This window comes from Liolophura sinensis, chromosome 4 (genome assembly GCF_032854445.1).
Source record: "Liolophura sinensis isolate JHLJ2023 chromosome 4, CUHK_Ljap_v2, whole genome shotgun sequence".
Taxonomy (NCBI): domain Eukaryota; kingdom Metazoa; phylum Mollusca; class Polyplacophora; order Chitonida; family Chitonidae; genus Liolophura; species Liolophura sinensis.
In genome coordinates this window covers 24050510-24069892 of record NC_088298.1, presented here as the reverse complement: position 1 = coordinate 24069892, position 19383 = coordinate 24050510, and the positions used below count along the sequence as shown (strand labels likewise).

Below are 19383 nucleotides of genomic sequence, written 5' to 3'. Positions count from 1 at the left end.
GTCTCACTGGGAGTAGTGTGTGTGTGTGTGTGTGTGTGTGGGGGGGGGGGGGGGGGGGCTCTGGTGCCACGGTCTCCCTACGCTTATACGCTTATGTGTCATACATATACCTCTCACCAGGATCAGGTACAAGGGACGTAACTCTCTTTCGCTGTCTGCGCAGCGTGTGGAAATCTTGTACAGATGGAAGAATAGAACTTAGTGTCGTAACTTGTACAACTGCCTTCCTTTCTTTACCCTTTAGCTACTTCATATCCATCTGCACCATTCAAACGTGGGTATGGATAATACCAAACTTTCCAGTACTTGAACAAATAACATTAAAAACAAGCTGCACAGTGAACAGTTTTCTCCATCACCAAATAACACTCATACCTGGCTATATTGTATATTAGCGAAGAATAAGGTGTAACCAAATGAAGGCCTACATGAATGTGGTACTATCCCGAAAATAAATTTTGCAACAGACCAAAAGCATAAATACGACGATTGTTTTAATCATTAATTCATTATTAATCCCTTATTAGGAATTAGAAACAATTATGGCGAAAGAGAATGATTTAAAGCAATGTTAGATTCCCCTTACACGCTCAAAACCAAGACGGAAGTGCAGGCATATAATTGAAATCCAAGAAATAAATGAAAATCCATCAAGGAATTAATTTGTTTCACACCGAATTCTTAAAGTATTATGTTTCGTGAACTTATCAATACTCATCGGTGTTCAAGGGTTTCCTAATTAACAACATGCTTAAGGTTAACAAAATACGCGCAGGTATGACTCACCTTTATTGAGCAATGGAGTATAACGGCACTGAAACAGTTGTATGTGTAGAAAAAAAAACGACTGACATATTATACCCCGTCATAAAGGAGAGACTTTTATATCGATGTAGAGAATTTTAAATTTCTTTTAAAGATGCAATGAGCCTAAGGGCTGTGAAATTATATAAGTGCACATGACCTATCGTGTATGTGCATAATACTATAAAAGACTTATATACAATAATATACTATACATTTTATATAAAAGCATATATACAATAAAACCAGAGCAGCAACAGCTGTGTGATAATTGACAAACTGGTGAAAATATGGTGATACGACTGCGGGGAAATACGATCTCTTATCATTCAGACTCAGTCAGGGATTTATTTGACAGTTCTATAAGGACCAAGAGAGGCATTATATCATGACTAGCTTAAGATGAATAGTGAATATTTCACGCCAAAGTCAGTCTAATTGTTTTAAGCGTACATATGCAGACAATAATTGCTGAATGTTTATATAGTGTATAATTTTATAATTATTCTTTCGGCTTTTCATATAGCTTTGAACTAATTCCATTTAATATGTTATTCATCTAATGGGTACTCCATATCTACACTCCAAAAACTAAAGTTAATTTTAACAGAAAGTCTGTTGTCTGAGTGACACCAGAATGTACTCTACTGTAGCAATACATTATTTTGTTAAATGTAGCACATACATTCAGATTAACAGGATATTATGTTGAATAAGACAGAATATTGGGTTATAATAACAGAATACATTCTATCATCACTCAGACAACAGACTTTCTGTTAAAATTAACAGGATATAGTGTTTTGAGTGTATCGGGCTTAACATATTATTCAAATATTCATTTTAACCAATTTACAAAATCGTTTACGACACAAAACTGTACACATATGTATACTACATTTCGTTATAAGGACAGTTGGCCTACAAAGGCAAAACACACTACAAATTCCTCACATTTCAGCAAGCCTTTAGAATTTGCACACAGCGAAACAACATGTAAAACATCCTCTTAAACGCATTCAGTACAATAGCATATTTTTGTCCATCTTCATTTGTTTTGCTTGTGGTGTCGCCAATGTCTGGGTCTATTTTTCGTTGTGGTTTTTATTGTTCCGCGCATCTTCTTGTTTGTCACTATACAGGTGTAACGTTCTAATTAATTCTGGAAACTTTCACAAAAAAGTAGTCCCGGACGACCTCCATTACGTGTTCCGACGCGTTTGCAGCGAAATGCCATTTAGTGCAATTACACCAAAGACACGTTTCACATCTCTGTTTTCAGGTCATCTAAGGTCATTGCCTCAAGAAAACAGCGGTGTTGTGTGCCTCCCGTCAAGATTTTTACATGCAAGTTCTTCTTGTACGTGATAAACAAGTAAGTAAATAGCGTCTGATGTTCCGCCGGCTTTACAACAGTGATATTAGAGTTTTCATCCATTTGTTAATTTCCTTAAACATGTGTTTTGTCGTGGAGACTTTTGTTGTGTTGTTTTGTTTCATGTGTACGGGGATCAAGATGCATGTATCAACCTTTTCGTGTTTGGTTATAAAATTATCTCTATTAATTGATATATATGTTGAAAACGGCAATACCCTTGCATGATTTTGTCATCATAAAAAAAAACAAAAAAAAACAAACAAACAAAAAACAAACAAGCAAATAAACAAAAAAAACGTGGCTGAAATGTTTTCGAGAACTTGTACTTGGATTGTTTTCATATCCATTTCATTATTCACTTAAATATATTTTAGTAGATTTTCATTTTATGCCACTTTTCACATATATTTTGTGTTATATATATAGCGATTGTGTTAAACCTCAACCTTTGGCGAGTGGATGACGAACTTTACTACGTCTGACGTATACACACTTGCACGTTACATCAATAGAAGACAAGCGGCCTTCGACTGCGACTGCGCAAACGGCCTCAGGAGCACAACAGATTACCTTATCACCAACCCCTCAGATAAATGGGTAAATGAGATCAATAAGAAAAACGGATTAATGAACATTTCAGGTTGGCGGTGATTGACTAACAGCCTCGGTGACTAACAGATCAATCAGTGAAATGGTTACGGACTGACTTACTGTCTGACTTTGTTTGGCTGACTAAAGGCCTGGGGGACAAACAGACGAGTCACTGGCATGGTTACGGATAGAGTTAAGGGCTGACTTTGTCTATCTTATACTGACATCCGGATGAACTGACAGACGACCCACTCACATTGTTACGTGCTAACTAACTGCCTGACCTTCTTCGGTAGCCTATTTGTTAGAGCGTCCACCTCAAAGTAGGGAGAACCGGAGATCAAACCCGGCTCGGGTCGCACTGACTATCTAACTGACCGACAGCCTGGCGGACACACAAACGACCCACTGACTTGGTCTAACTAACAGCCAGGTGGATTAGCAAACCACTCACTGACGCCATTACTTCTTGACTTACTGGCTGACTTTGTCTAACTGATTAACAGACGACTCACTGAAGTGGTTACGGGCTGACTTACTGTCTGGCTGGCAGCCAGGCTGACTAACAAACCACTCATTGACGTAACTATACGGGCTCACTTACTGGTTGACTAACTAACTTACTGGAAGCCTGGCCGAAAAAACCCACTGCATGACGTGGTTACGGGCTGTCTTACTGGCTGACTGTCTTCTTGACTGGCAGTCTGTCCGACTAACAGACCACTCATTGATGTAACTATACTGGCTCACTTACTGGTTGACTAACTAACTGACTGGCAGCCAGGCCGACAAAACCCACTGCATGACGTGGTTACGGGCTGTCTTACTGGCTGACTGTCTTCTTGACTGGCAGCCTGTCCGACTAACAGACGACTCATTGACGTAACTATACTGGCTCACTTACTGGTTGACTAACTAACTGAATGGCAGCCAGGCCGACAAAACCCACTGCATGACGTGGTTACGGGCTGTCTTACTGGCTGATTGTCTTCTTGACTGGCAGCCTGTCCGACTAACAGACCACTCATTGACCTAACTATACTGGCTCACTTACTGGTTGACTAACTAACTGACTGACAGCCTGGCCGACAAAACCCACTGTATGACGTGGTTACGGGCTGTCTTACTGGCTGACTGTCTTCTTGACTGGCAGTCTTACTGGTTGACTAACTAACTGACTGGAAGCCTGGCCGAAAAAACCCACTGCATGACGTGGTTACGAGCGGACTTACATATTCTCACTGAACGATGACTCACTGGAAGAGGCTGATTTCCTCTGATTGAGTGTCTGTATAACGGACTGCTTATATGAATTACCCACAAGGATGGTTATTTATTTACCATACTTGTTTATTTATTATTTCTTCCAATGGTATTTTTCACACAATAATTAAAAAAAGGTTGAGTAAACGGATCAATACCGACACTAAACCACAGACCTCCGCTGAATACCTGACTTACCAATGCGGCCGCTGTGAGTTCAAGTCTGGCTTCCTCTCCGGCCTTAAGAGGGAAGGTCTGCCAGCAACCTGCGGATGGTCGTGGTTTTCCCTCGGGCTCTGCCCGGTTTTCTCCCACCACAATGCTGGCCGCCGTCGTATAAGTGAAATATTCTTGAGTACGGTAAAACACCAATCAAATAAATAAATAAATAAATACCTGACTTACTTGGTCGAAGCAGCGAAAAGCGAATTAGAACACACTCTCTCAAAAATAATACGCTAAATTTAAGAGAAAGTCCAGTTTGCCGTCTGAGTAACGCTAGAATGTATTTCCTTATTGCAGCAGATTATTTTCTTAAACATACCACGCATATTAATCAACCATCAACTCAACATAAATATTGTATAATACTGTTGAAAGTAATGTGTTATAATAACAGAACAGGCTACTTCTGGCATCACTCGTAAAATAGATTATCTGTTAAAATTAACAGATTCCTTTTGGTGTTTTTCAAAGGCCTGACAATAGCAGCAAATTCTGTTTCATACGAACCCAAATGCAAGCTGCACACGGTAAAAAATTAGGACTTAGATAACGCTAAATCTAAAGTAATTTTAGAGACATGATCAATAAAGACACTTATCGTTTACCGTTAATTTCTAGCTAGGCCACATACATTACATGTTCCGGTATTAGGTAATGCGTCGTTGTCTATACCTTCCCTCCTTTGAGGAAAATGAGGTCGGTGTAGCAATAACCTTTATGCACTAAATCCAGAAGAAGCTCAACAATTATTCTAAATTTTCCATGACCTTGACTCGGTTTGTCTTCGGAATTAACACGCATTTCTGATTAACACTGACGTCATAATCTCACAGTGCTCCTGTGACGAATGTGACGTCAAAAGTCTAACGTGTCTGAGAGCACCATCATGCGCTATACAAAGGTATGAGGTCCTTAACACAGATGGGATAATGATCATATAGCCTTCTGTGTCTGACATACAACAGGGCTCCCTGCTATGACCTGGAGTAAACCGGTATTAATATTTATTTGTATATTTGTTTATTTGTTTGATCGGTGTTTTACGCCTTACTCAAGAACATTTCACTTATACAACAACAGCCAGCATTTTGGTGGGATTTTATTTGATTTGTTTCCGTGGTGTTTTTATACTTTGCTTAGTTTGACAATATTTCACTTATACGGCGGTAGCCAACATTATGGTGGGAGGAAATCGGGCAGAGCCTGGCAGGAAACCCACGACTATCCGCAGGTTGCTGATAAGGACCTTCCCACGTACAGCGGGTATTTATAACGATATAATATATAATAAGTCAACAAAGTCAGATAAAGTGAAAAATCCAGATAAAGCCCAGAAATAAGCATTTTGTAAAATGTGATCTAGATTTCTGAAGTCTGACGTCACTGGTCTGTGGCTGAAGTTGGCTAGAGAGGGCACCTTGCACCCTTAAGTCAGCGAATGAAGGAGGAAGACCTGGAATGGCTCTAGGCCTGTATACATGTATACTGATAGACTAGAAACCAGACATTACGTTACTAAGTTATTAATTATTTAGCTGGAGTTCAACACCATACTTTAAGTCTTAAAAGTAATATTTTACTTTTGACGAAGGCAATAGGTCATACGGGTTGACGTTGCTCGAAGAAAACCACCGACTCTTGGCAACATTGACCCTCTGTTGGTAAAGGACAAATTGTCTTTAAGGAACGTAAGACAGCGCAAACTCTTCCACATGCAATGCGGTCAAAATACCCTGCATGTCTAAGACCGGGATTGAACTCACACCTAGGTTCCTCCATATAAGCAATGGCTCTTGCTGAATGCAATGCTTGGGGTTTAACGTCGTATTGGTAGATCCAGGATCAATCCTTGATCGAGTCACACCTAAGACTTTAAAAGAGGAAATTGTAACTTCCTCGCTTGGCGTTCAGCATGAAGGGGATAGTGCAACGACTGGTTGGCCCGTATCAGTATAATGGCTCGGGCGGGACGGCTTACTTGCCTTCGGTAAGTCGTCTCAGTGAAGCAGCACTAGATAAAAGAGCGGTGGAAATCCGTCCTGCTACAAGGAGGCACATTACACGTACATGCACCCTAAGGATTCCTTCGTCGTCCTATGACTGAAAAATTGTTGAGTACGACGTTAAACCCCAAGCACTCACTCACTCACTCTAACTTCTCAATGCTGAGTGCAAAGCGAGGGCCTCTTAATGTAACATGGGTTAAATAGTATAGCAAGGGCCTCCGTGGGGTAATGGTTCGCGTGCTAGTTCAGTACAACAATGCTCCGGGAGCCTATCACCAACGGCAACTCTGAATTCTGGTCCTGTGCGTGCTAGCTTCCTCTCCAGTGGTATCGCCATCCATATGACTAAAACATTATTTATATCATGACGTTAAATCATAGTCATTCATTCATTCTCCGGTCGCACTTGAGAATATTTCACTTAGACGACGACGGCCAGCATTATGGTGGGAGGAAACCGGGCACAGCCGGCGATACAGCTGAGCGTTGTCTGATACTTCCTTATATCAATCAAATTTCACAAGGAAGAAGTACGCTGCAGAGGCGATTTTATTTGCTTTTCGCCGTGTACACGGGAAATGACCTAGCTATACCATACAGTGTGTACAATATAAATACGTGTAGACTATCAACGTGTCACAGAACAATCATTGTTAACGGCTCCAACACGACACCCTGTATACAGGATATCAAACTATATGTTAGTCACACAGGGTTTTGCAGAGTATGTATGAGTGAAGCCACCACAGAGCAGCGTTACTTTGGATTTGTATAATTTGAACAGTACATATTGACGCTGAGCAGAATTATGGAAAACGAAAGTGAGTATAATGTGTTCGATTGAATTATTTATTATGGGTACTACTATTATTTATCTATGCCTGAGCTATCCAGTCTTCCAGCAAACAGTCCCAAGATCGTTGTCGATGGCTGGACTGGTTTTTAATTTTATTTTGACCAAGGGTTCTGTATGTATGCGAATAGGGAAAGCGGGGGGTGGGGTGAGGGGGGGGGGGGGGTTAAAAAATTCCCTGTCCCAACCCACAGTTGAGGCCCAAAACTGGTGCCTAATAGAGAAGGGCGGTGGGGGAGGAGGAGGGGGGCACACTTTTATAGCACGCTTCCATTCCCTAATGCATGTATCAGTTTATCATAGAAAGAGTATTGGTATGGATATGAGGGGGGGGGGGGGGACTGCACGGCTGTATATAAACCATAAGTACACAGCCAACAGACAGTTTCGATGGCTTCATGGTTAGATCGTCAGCCTCGAAGTTCGGAAACACGGGATCAATCCCGGGTATGGGTCATACCAAAGACTTTAAAAATGGCACTTCTTGCTGCCTCGCTTGGCAGATCAAGGGACAAAGACTGGTTGCCCGGGTGTGAGTACAATGTGACTGAGTGGGGAGTCATGCCTGGTATTTTCGGCATGATATATCAGTACCGACAGCACTATAACCTTCATATAGCCTAATAACTCCTCGTTGTCATATGCCTGGAAATTGTTATTTGAGGAAGTGACTTGCGCTATATATATATATATATATATATATATATATATATATATATATATATATATATAGTGAAGAATGTAGTGTCATTCTGTCTGGCTGACGGATCTCCTTTACATGCTTCAGAAAAAACAAAACAGTATGTCTGAATGTTTAGGGTTATATATAATTAAAGACAAAGGATATTTTTGTTCAATAAACGACTGCTTCATTCGCTGACTTCTTTGCACAGAAACATAAAACAGGTAACAATCATTTATTTATTTATTTATATGATTATAGGGGCCTCCGTGGCTCAGTCGGTTAGCGCGCTAGCACAGCGCAATGACCCAGGAGCCTCTCACCAATGCGGTCGCTTTGAGTTCAAGTCCAGCTCATGCTGGCTTCCTCTCCGGCCGTACGTGGGAAGGTCTGGAAGCAACCTGCGCATGGTCGTGGGTTTCCCCCGGGTTCTGCCCGGTTTCCACCCACCATAATGCTGGCCGCCGTCGTATAAGTGAAATATTCTTGAGTAAGGCGTAAACCACCAATCAAACAAACAAAAAAATTATATGACTGAAGTTTGAGGACTTACTCAGAGCGAGACGTACCTCATTGACAAGATGAATGACCTTCAACCTCCTACACAAGAGGCACGAGTTCAGTCAGTGGGCAAGATGTCTTCCCCAGCTGTCATTGTTCGTGATGCCTCAAGCAGTGACAGTAACGTGGTACATGGACAGCTTATGCTGGTTACAGTCTTGCGCTCGCTCGCTGGGTTTTCCACTAATACGGCATGAAAGTCTGTACGTTTAACATGGGAAAGATCGACAAGAACTTGCCAAAAGTTGATGGTTTATCCTGGGCTCTTCGGTTTCCTCCATCCGTAAAACTGACAGCGACTATACATTGTATGGTCTCATTAACGGTGGTTGAACTTGATTTATTTTCTTACATGAACTTTTCCAGCGCCGTGGCTTCCTGCAATCCAAACAGCTCTTCAATCCGTTCGGGATTTATATAACAGCCAACAATTTGACGAAATCACCCGAATTTATGCGGAAAACATTCGGCTATTTCCGCCGAACATTCCGGAACAACACGGGAAGGCAGGTAAAAACAACTGAAGTGAAATTCCATTTTTACCCGTGACGTCGGAAGCAGTACGGCCGGTACGGTCATGGCCGTACCACTTTTCATGAAAAAATTAAAAAATGAATAAAAACAATAATATGTAATAATAATAATAATAATAATAATAATAATATATATATATATATATATATATATATATATATATATATATATATATATATATATATATATATATATATATATATATACACCTCGCCTTTTGTGTTTGGACAGACGAACGATGGCCGTACCATTTTCAAATTGCTTCCGATGCGCTTGTTTGTACATGTTTGTACATGTTTGTACATGTTTGTACATGATTGTACATGTTTGTACATGTTTGTACATGATTGTCCATGTTTGAACATGATTGAACATGATTGTATATGTGTGTACAGGATTGTATATTTGAGCTGATTATTCTACATCTTGAAAATAATTCTGTATTCTGCGAGCCGATAAGACTCTTTCTCTCTTGTTTATAGTCACATGTACAGCAATCTTTTCTCCAATGTTGTCACTGGCTAGTGCTGTACCCTATTATAGACATTATGTCTTCTTGTTGTTAAAGGCCGTGGCCGGGGGCTTAACACGCCAGGACGGCGCAATGGCCCAGGAGCCTCTCACCAAAGCAGACGCTGTGAGTTCAAGTCCAGCTCATGTTGGCTTCCCCTCTGGTCGAACGTGGGAAAATCTGTCAGCAGCTTACGGGCTGTCGTCGGTTACCCCCGGGCTATTCCCGGTTTTCTCCACCATAGCGCTGACCGCCGTCGTATAATTGAAATATTGACACCAATCAAATAAATAAATAAGTAAGTAAATTTTGTAGTTGAATAAGGTAGGCCTGTACTTATATATACTGTCTCAGTGAATGAAGCCCCTCTGAAGACATCAAGCGCGACGAATTGCTCTCAGACAGACCTTACTGTTCAAAAATGAACACGCAAATTTTCCCTTAATTGCATTTGAATGCTTTTATTTTTTTAACCAAAAGTTACTGTTCGTTACTGCAGCCGTTGTGGACATTTTCAAAGAGATGTTCTCCCTGGGTGGAACCCGAGTCGAAATGGCAAGTATTGAAATTCTGAAAGAGGACACCGACTGGGCAATGGCAAAACAGAACTTCACGTTATACTCGAATCAAGGGTATGAACTCTTCACTGCCAAGTAAGTTACTCTTTACCTTGAGAGTGGTCTGCCCTTAGATTGTTGAAACCTAACTTCACGGCTCTACATTTGATTTTCATGAGGATTGATTGGTGTTTCAACGACAATTATACTCCATGTTAGCACACTTTTCATTTTTATTGTCTTTTTCAAAGGGCATTAAAAACAAAAGTCAAAAGAGCCAAATAAAAATTTAAAAAAAAAGCTGTTGCGGCTCCACACAACCCTGTATAAAAAGGGTGGCAAAAGATATGATGCACATAATGGATTTACGATCGATCGCTGCCCACCTTTATTACCACAAAAATCCAGGCCCCGGGATCACAAAGCGATCTTAGACTTAAGTTAAAATTTCAGTCATTAAATTTGTTATGTTCCTTTCCGTTATTTTACCTGAAATTTGATTTACCGTATATTAAGTTGACCAGAATTTACGTTGTAAAACAATGTTTTGCCCCCTGTCACATCAGAAATAACAATTTTAAAGTGATTTAAAGTCTATATTTAGGCCTAGTCGCAGTGCGAGATACGTTTTCAGATATTTCCTGTCCGATGAGGTTTGGGTTGTATCTCGTAACATGCAAACAAATGTCTCGAAAGAACATACAGTGTACAAGTTTCGATACCATATGTCAAATGATCAAGACCATTTATCCAATCAATTTTAAGCCTATATAATCAGAAAAGTCAGGGTTTCAAATGTATGTTACTAAATTTTTTCTGGCTTTGTATTATATGGCTTTTAATAATCTTATGTATTGGGGTTCTCCGTGGCCGAAATGGTTAGCATGCCAGCGTGACGCAAGGACCCAGGAGCCTCTCACCATGCTGGCTTCCTCTCCGGCCGTACGTGGGAAGGTGTGGCAACAACCTGCGGATGGTTGTGGGTTTCCCCTGGGCTCTGCCCGTGTTCCTCACACCATAATGCTGGACACCGCAATATAAGTGAAATATTGTTAAGTACCGGTACGGAGTAAAACTCCAATGAAATAAATAAATAAATAAATAAATAAATAAATAAATAAATCTAGCATATGTTGTCAGCGGGTTGTGGTCGATAAAAGCTTCCATTCGCAAGGACACACAATGTATACCAGTTCAATTCCTGCCTTGGGCAGGGAATTTGAACATTCCAACGCTATAATAGTTTCTGGGACATTGGTGACCATATTTGGTGGTTTATTTTATTGGTGTTTACGCCATGCTCAAGAATATTTCACTTATGCGACGGGGGCCGGTATTATAGTGGGAGGAAACCGAGAAGAGCTCGGGCGAAAACGACGACCATCCACAGGTTGTAGACAAAACTGGTGACCATAAGTGGACGCTTGCATGACCACTTCTCTTCCTCCATTATGGTGCGCATAGGCTTATCTGTGACCCTTCATAATTTCTGAATATTTTGCGTCATTCCAGACATGTTTCTATTTCAGGATGATTCATACCTGGCGAAGAAAAGATGGTGGAGCGGAAGTGACGTTAGCAATATGGAATTTTGACAGTCTCTGATGAAACCTACCCTTGGACGCATGTTGACTCCACATAATTGGGCCAACGACGCCTCTTGCTTTATTTTTTTTTCATACGAGGTGTATACACTTAAAGAAGATTAGGCCTACTTAATTAGGCCTACTAATGGAGACGAATGTCCATACTGAAAATAAGTCTGTGCGTTTATGAACTTCACAAGATTCAAAATCGACGACTGGAGCAAAAATACCTGAAGTGTAGTGGTGTGATTCCACGGAAATGTTCCATAAATACTCAGGAGTGTTTTCACGGACATGTTCCATAAATACTCAGGAGTGTTTTCACGGACATGTTCCATAAATACTCAGGAGTGTTTTCACGGACATGCTTTATGAATACTCAGGAGTGTTTTCACGGACATGTTCCATAAATACTCAGGAGTGTTTCACGGACATGTTAAATGAATACTCAGGAATGTTTTCACGAACATGTTCCATGAATACTGAGGAGTGTTTTCACGGACATGTTCCATAAATACTCAGGAGTGTTTTCACGGACATGTTCCATGAATACATTGGAGTGTTTTCACGGAAATGTTTCATAAATACTCAGGAGTGTTTTCACGGAAACGTTCCATAAATACACTGGAGTGTTTTCACGGATATATTCCATAAATACACTGGAGTGTTTTCACGGACATGTTCCATAAATACACTGCAGTGTTTTCACGGACATGTTCCATAAATACACTGCAGTGTTTTCACGGACATGTTCCATAAATACTGAGGAGTGTTTTCACGGACATGTTCCATAAATACACTGAAGTGTTTCCAGGGCTCCACGCACACTTTAATAGTTTAGATAGTCTAACGTACCCATTACGCAGGACGAATGGAACATGTCCCAGATTTAACGTGTCGGCCGAGAATTGACTTGCAGTACATTGACACAGGCAAACACATTCAGAAGTAGCGGTTCCTCGAAAGCTACAATCGCATGATTGTGCGCATGTCCTAATTCAATTCAGCTAGTTGAATTCGATTGGTCGACTCAACAATCACACCTTGTAAATGCAGCTTTATTTATATCGGAGAGGGCTTAAATTTGTTTTCTCCTTTCTTCTCAAATTTGAAGAAAATAACAATTGAGGGGAACAATTAAAGGCTTAAAAAGGATGGAATTTCACAATACCTAGCTTCGATATTTGCATGTGAAAACTGTCACTTTCTGTTTTTCTGTTCTTCTCACGTTTGAAGAAAATATCATGTGGCAATTGTAAAATCAAGTAAATAAAATATATGATTTTTATACAAGTTTCTGATTCAACAAACGTGTAACTGTCATGCATGTCATACATACACTAGTTCCTCAATCTTTTCACACATGAAAGATCAAATTTCAGTGCAATTTATGCACATTTTAAATTAGATTTTGGGGAAACTACATTGGTTGGACTGGCCGATTTCAGGGCTTCAAGTGTGAAGTAAGGCTCATCCTACAGAGAGCTGAAAATTATGCGTAAAATACCTTTTTTTTTTTTTTTTTAGATTTTCTTAAGTGTTTAAAGACATTCATATACTTGAATACGATGGTGAGTTTAAGAGAATACTGACGGTATCTAGGAACTCTGACGTCACATCAGCTTTTTTTCCTGATGTTCACCAGAAGGAAGGAATTTTGGGAACATTATTTCAGCAACTTTTTACTCATGGGTAAAAAAAGTTATTCATACATTCAGTATCGTGATTAGAGTTGGAAAATCTTCATGTGACGCCTGAACACTGATAGTGTTGTCCATAAAGCCCACCTTAGAATTCAAATATTTGAAAGCCTTTAACTCATTTCACAAAAATGTTTAAAAAAAAAAGAAAGTATATTTATGCATGGTTCTAAGTGGTCTATTTGGTGATGCCTGCCTCGATTTTTAGAGGTCTTTTCTTTTCATAAAAGTATAATTTTATCAGTCAGCATAGAATAATGCCATTTGTACATGCTCGAATAAACACCTGGCAAACATCCGATGAGGCTGACGAGTTGAGGTTTGTATAGGTTTACAATATATTTTATACATAAGTGTGACACTCAGTTATGCTTTTTCCGTGCACTTGGGCTATTTAGGCACATGCCCAAATGTGTTTGCTAACTTTTAGTGGTTGTAAATGTAAAATCAATGTCGATTTGCTGTAAGTGGGCCCATGTTATGCTGCGTAGAGCATCTCGGGTTTCTCCTGTGTAATATTTTTGACATCCATAACAAACTAGAGAGTAAATCAAATTTTTTGAGTTACAATTCATACGGGCATTTACGACAAAGGATTATTACGAATTTTCTGAAGTGAAATTTGGACCGCCATATAAAATTCCAGATGTAATATCTAGGCCCTGGTTAATAGCTGTTTAGAATTTAAACTTGTCTTTTTGCTTCAGAAATCTCGTTCGTTTAAACACAGACTTACGGCTTAGATAATAGAATGTTAATTTGGTTGATTAGAATTATGGGATAGTTATTTATTTATTTATTTATTTATTGAAAACCGGAAACCCACGATAATCCGCAGCTACTGGTAGGCCTTCCTACGTAGGACAGGTGAGGGTTGTGACCTAGTGGGTAGAAGCGCTTGCCTTTCTTTAGGATACCCAAGGTGCAGGTTCGAACCCGGCCTTTGGAAGAAATTTGTAGATTTCTTCGCTCTCACTGCTTCTTGATCGACGCTCGAAAACCACTTGTCTTCCACCAATACATCCGTTAGTGACATATGAGAAAGTTCGTCAGTAACTTACCAAAGGTCGCTGGTTTTCGCCAAGTACTGTTTCATATATTATTCAGTGTCCGTACTCTATATCCAGGTTTGAATGTGGATGGTTGGAAATGTGGGATATTTATTTATTTATTTGAAACCGGAGGATATCGGGGAAACCTACGACCAGCCGCAGGGTTATACTGCTAGACCTTCGCACATACGACCGAGGAGGAAGACAGTCTCACCTTAATTGCTATTTCTTCCGGGATTAAGAGGATAAGAACCTTAACATCACGGACGCTTTACGCTCCAAGCCCAGAATGAGACTGAATTAATGTGCTTGCCACAGGTGAAAGGCTATAATTATCGCGATTGCAGAACTTAGAGAAAAACCCGATTACTGATTGGTTTGTGCGTTTCACTCATCATCCAATCGCAGGACAGATTAGTCGCACAGCAGATGGCTGGCTGTTAACAATGACCGGAAGTGGCTATTAACAGATTGTAGTGTTGTTATGTCGTTTATGTCCAAATAAAGCCGCATGGAGCTGATGGAGTACATGGACGATTATCAGGTGGATAAAAAAGCCTCCGGGCATTTCCAAACCTTCGATTTACAGGCAAGCGATAAATGGCTCATAAATAAACATTGTATAAGCGTAACCCGGGCAGATTTCAAGGCTTTTATGGTATTGTGACTAGACTAGACACTACAGTCGGCAGAGAATCTCCGGACTAATGTTCATTGGCTGCGAATTATCCAATGAAGTGACTCACCGCGAATCAGCTGTGCACCATTTAATGCGCTGGCTCGCGGTTGTGATACCGATTGCAGAAAAGCGGACATTCTCTGCACTTTAACTGATTGGAAGATATTATGACTGATAAATGCTAAAATGTAACAAACAAAAACCGATGTAAACCATGCATGACCAGCAGGAAGCAGATGCTATAATTTGTGGCGAGAACAATTCTTTTGGTTACGGGCTGTTAACATGTACAATTACATAGGCTCTAGATACACTGTAATATCAGATAGCTTCCGTATAGATAAATTTGCTACACTGCATTGCATGTTGATGCACGAGGTGCCACACACGCTTTCAACGAAACTCCTCATAACGCATGCGCCGCTATTTACGTTCGCTTTACAATGATCACTGCCACCGCTAGCAAAGGTCAGTGGGGTCACGGCGAGTAGGCAGGAAATGATGTTAGAACCCCCCCCCCCCCCCCCCCCACAAAAACCCTGTCTTAACCTTTATTTCTAATGGCAATTTATACATATGCATTCTCTTTATCTAAAGTATGTGCAACATGATTCAAACGAATACCTGAAACAATATGATTCATTATCATTTAATGTGATTAATTAGTAGCGCGCGAAGACAGCAGTGATGAGGCTGAGCCTAAATACGTCTACGTGCGTCACACAGGCTGCAAAGGTCGGGCTTGTCTACTAGTGGCAGTGATGTAAAGCGAGTGTAGGGAGATGCACATGCACTGTTAGGAGTAAGGCTGTCAGCACCTGCACGTAAGCTTCGGAGACAATTTCCACTCAAATCAGGTGAGGACAGCAGTGATGAGGCTGAGCCTAAACACGTCTACACAGGCTGCAAAGGTCAGGCTTGTCTACTAGTGGCAGTGATGTAAAGCGAGTGTAGGGCGATACACATGCGCTGTTAGGAGTAAGGCTGTCAGCACCTGCACGTGAGCCTCGGAGACAATTTCCACTCAAATCAGGAAAGTAAAACATGTTGGATGCAAAATGACTTTTGTTTAATTGTCTCCAAATTTCTTCATAATTTTCGTATAAATGTCTCTGTATAGGTCGTGTTCTTTATTCGCTCGACTTCATTGTCGTCAGCATTATGAATTTGATTGACATGTAGAACGCGTGAGCTGATAAGAAAGAATTGAGTGAATCCACCTTCTAAAATGTTACTGGGGGGAAGACAGAGTATGCATTGAATAACTAGACAGGAGGCCATGGTGCTGGGAAGCGTGAAATAGGCTACTGTTCAACCATTTACGTGAACAGTTTGTATGAAACCCTATCTGAAGTAAATTGACAAAAGGCCACATTTCAACAGTTACGTGTGATCAACTATTACACTTTCTTCTCCGCTCTATTTCTCAACTATCACACTGTCGTCGCTGCTCTGGTTTTATTTTGCATGCTCTCTTTTATATTCAACCGGCTAGGAACTGTATATTCTTCGTGCTGAATTAGACCGTCGCGTTGGATATACGAACATTTGCAATCAAAGCGCAACATATTTTGATTATCGACAAGATGTATACTAGCATGGTGCACGATTTTAAATCCGATTGCATTCATTTGTTCATAACATTTCTTGCGTCATCACTGAAAACTGCTTCCTTTTGCAAGATTCCGTCCTAATTTCCTACCATATATACTTTCTTAGTTCTTGTTAAAGGTTTGTGTTAAAGGTCGTTTGGGGAATTGCCCTTGCGACAATTGACGCGGAGCATCCAGTTTATTTGACGTCTGATATATATATATATATATATATATATATATATATATATATATATATATATATATATATATATATATATATATATATATATATATATATATATTTTTTTTTTTTTTTTTTTTTTTTTTTTTTTTTTTTTTCAACCGTATGACGAGTCCATGCTGCCAAAGTGCTGTCGCAACTGAAGTATCATGGCGAAGACACCAGATACGACACCCCACCCAGTCACATTATACTGGCAGCAGGCCCACCAGTCCTGATTCCTTGCTCTAGCCTGTCAGTGCTCAGTACGAAACAAGGCAGCAGCAAGTACCATTTTTGGGTATGTGTTTGGTATGTCCCGACCGGGTTTGTCGGCTGGTGTACGAACGTCTGTTTCGACACATAGATCTATATACGTTCACCTAAAGTTCAACAGTTACAATTCAACACCTGTTCGTCTAATCTAAAATCTATACAGCGTTCTTACAGGTTATCTAAGTCAACAAGGTCTTGTGAGTTACACAGTCACCAATTTGCCACATACGTCCAGTCTTTCTTGTCAATATAACGGGATTTTCCAGGTGAGATCATTTCCCAGTAGATTTTAATGTCGATAATAATGTTAGGAGACCCATATCTTTGTGGTATTATTCAGTCCCAGCTTTTATGTGGACATGTTTAATACGGAATTGTCTAAATACCTGCATGATTAAAACATGGCGTTCAAAGTAACAAGCATTCTCGAAGCATTGCTTTCGTAATAATTGCCCCAACATGTCTGTTTTGAAATAATCTTTTATTCTACAGTTTTGGCTACAATACACTTTTTTAAGAACTGATTCGTTCAAAATATACCGTTATAGCCCTGACATTGCTATTTAAAGTGAATTCATACAATTTTAAGGCTTCACCTCATTTGTGCTGATCTTTAAATAGATCAGTTTTAATAAACCCAACATCTCAGAATATTCCATTTCGACTCAGGAGTCAAATCTGTCTTCGCCCCTACGATTTTTGATGTATTTGATTGGCGTATTATTATGTTTGGAGGACGAAACACTCATGACCACGCCAATATGATCGATGAGAGGAAATCTACAAATCCCAAAGCCGGTATTGAATCTTCTCCTCGTGGTTAGCGGAAGAATGCATTACTAATTGCCACAAGCCACATTCATCCCATATACATTTACTGGTTTGTCTTCCGAACTTACATGGCCAGGGGTCAGGGGCAAGGAACGCAAACACAGACATATAAATTCCAAAGCATATAGCTCAAGCAGGTGATGTTTATATCGGGTATACTTATGACCTGCAAACCTCACCTTTTCAACTTCACTTCCTGAAGTTTCACGCTGTTGGTGGCATACAGGTTATAGCATAGCATATAGTTATAGTTTTTCTACGATTCACATTAACACCGGGTGGCTGCCGTAAGGTTATGTGTTCACCATAACAGATGTATTTTAAAATTTTGATTATTTAGAAGTTTAAACCAAATCATATTATAGTTTACAAGAAAAATATTATTTTATATGTTTCTACGTATTTTTTTCTGTTTTATATATCCTACATGAATGTGTATGACAAATAAAACGAATCATTAATCTTGACGTTAAAAATCGGAAAAAAAATGAATGTTGGTGGCATTGTTTTGTACAGCGTATCTTACTTTTAACATTTATGTTTTTAGAACAGAAAAAAATTCTAAGGCAAGCTGTAATACAGCAATTGTTTACCATACTTGAAGACTTCTTTAGTTTTTAGATAAGCCTGGAATGTTGAGAGATACATAACCCTTTCCCGATGTCGTCAAAAACGGTTAGAATACATGAAGATTGAACGAGTAAGAAGGGTTCTATAGATGAGTTCAAGTCCAGCTCATGCTGGCTTCCTCTCGGTCGTACGTGGGACGGTCAGGCTGCAACTTGCGGATGATGGTGGGTTAACTCCCACCATACTGCTGACCGCCGTCGTATTAGTGAAACATTCTTGAGTACAGCCTAAAACACTCATCAGATTAATAAATAAACATGTTACATGTGTAATAATAAAGCTCTATTGTTATTTTTAGATATTTTCTTCCAGCCTAAAGCATCAAAGAGGTGATTCCATAAAACGATCGACTTTTGCCAAACACAGAAAATCATTACGTGCGCTACACCGCCCATGCTTTCTGCGTCTAAGCTAAACTATCCCCCAGTCTCGGTCGTGTTTTGACGCTTCCGACCTGGGCTAAGTGATAATCCTCGCTGAAGACCTTAACCTGAGGTCGGTAACTGTTTCCCACGAATGGGTTATATCTAGTTCTCCCCCTTACGAAATGGAAGTGTTCTTTGGCTTGTAGCTAACGAGGTCGTCGTCGGAACTCCATAAGACATTAACAAAGATTTGTGCTGTAATTAACAGAATAATCTGTTACAATAACAGAATACATTTTAGCATCACTCAGATAACAGAGTTTGTGTTAAATGTAACAGATTATTTTTGTTGTTGTTCAGAGAACTTTCTATGCGTGAGGAAATTATCGTCAAACTCGGTTTACTTACCCACGCAAACCGTGTAAGAATCTGTCGCTCTTACACCGGCATGGTAATCGTAAGAACACGAGAGAAACGCACAAGG

General features: G+C 40.0%; 1 protein-coding gene across 1 annotated transcript; it reads left to right on the top strand.

Moving 5' to 3' along the window:
- Positions 1-6926: 6926 nt before the first annotated feature.
- LOC135464960 (uncharacterized) lies at positions 6927-12070 on the top strand. Its single transcript, XM_064742546.1, has 4 exons — positions 6927-7088; positions 8730-8873; positions 9908-10061; positions 11495-12070. The coding sequence occupies exons 1-4, from the start codon at positions 7076-7078 to the stop codon at positions 11568-11570; spliced, it is 387 nt and encodes a 128-aa protein (XP_064598616.1). The 5' UTR covers positions 6927-7075; the 3' UTR covers positions 11571-12070.
- The last annotated feature ends 7313 nt before the right edge of the window (positions 12071-19383 follow it).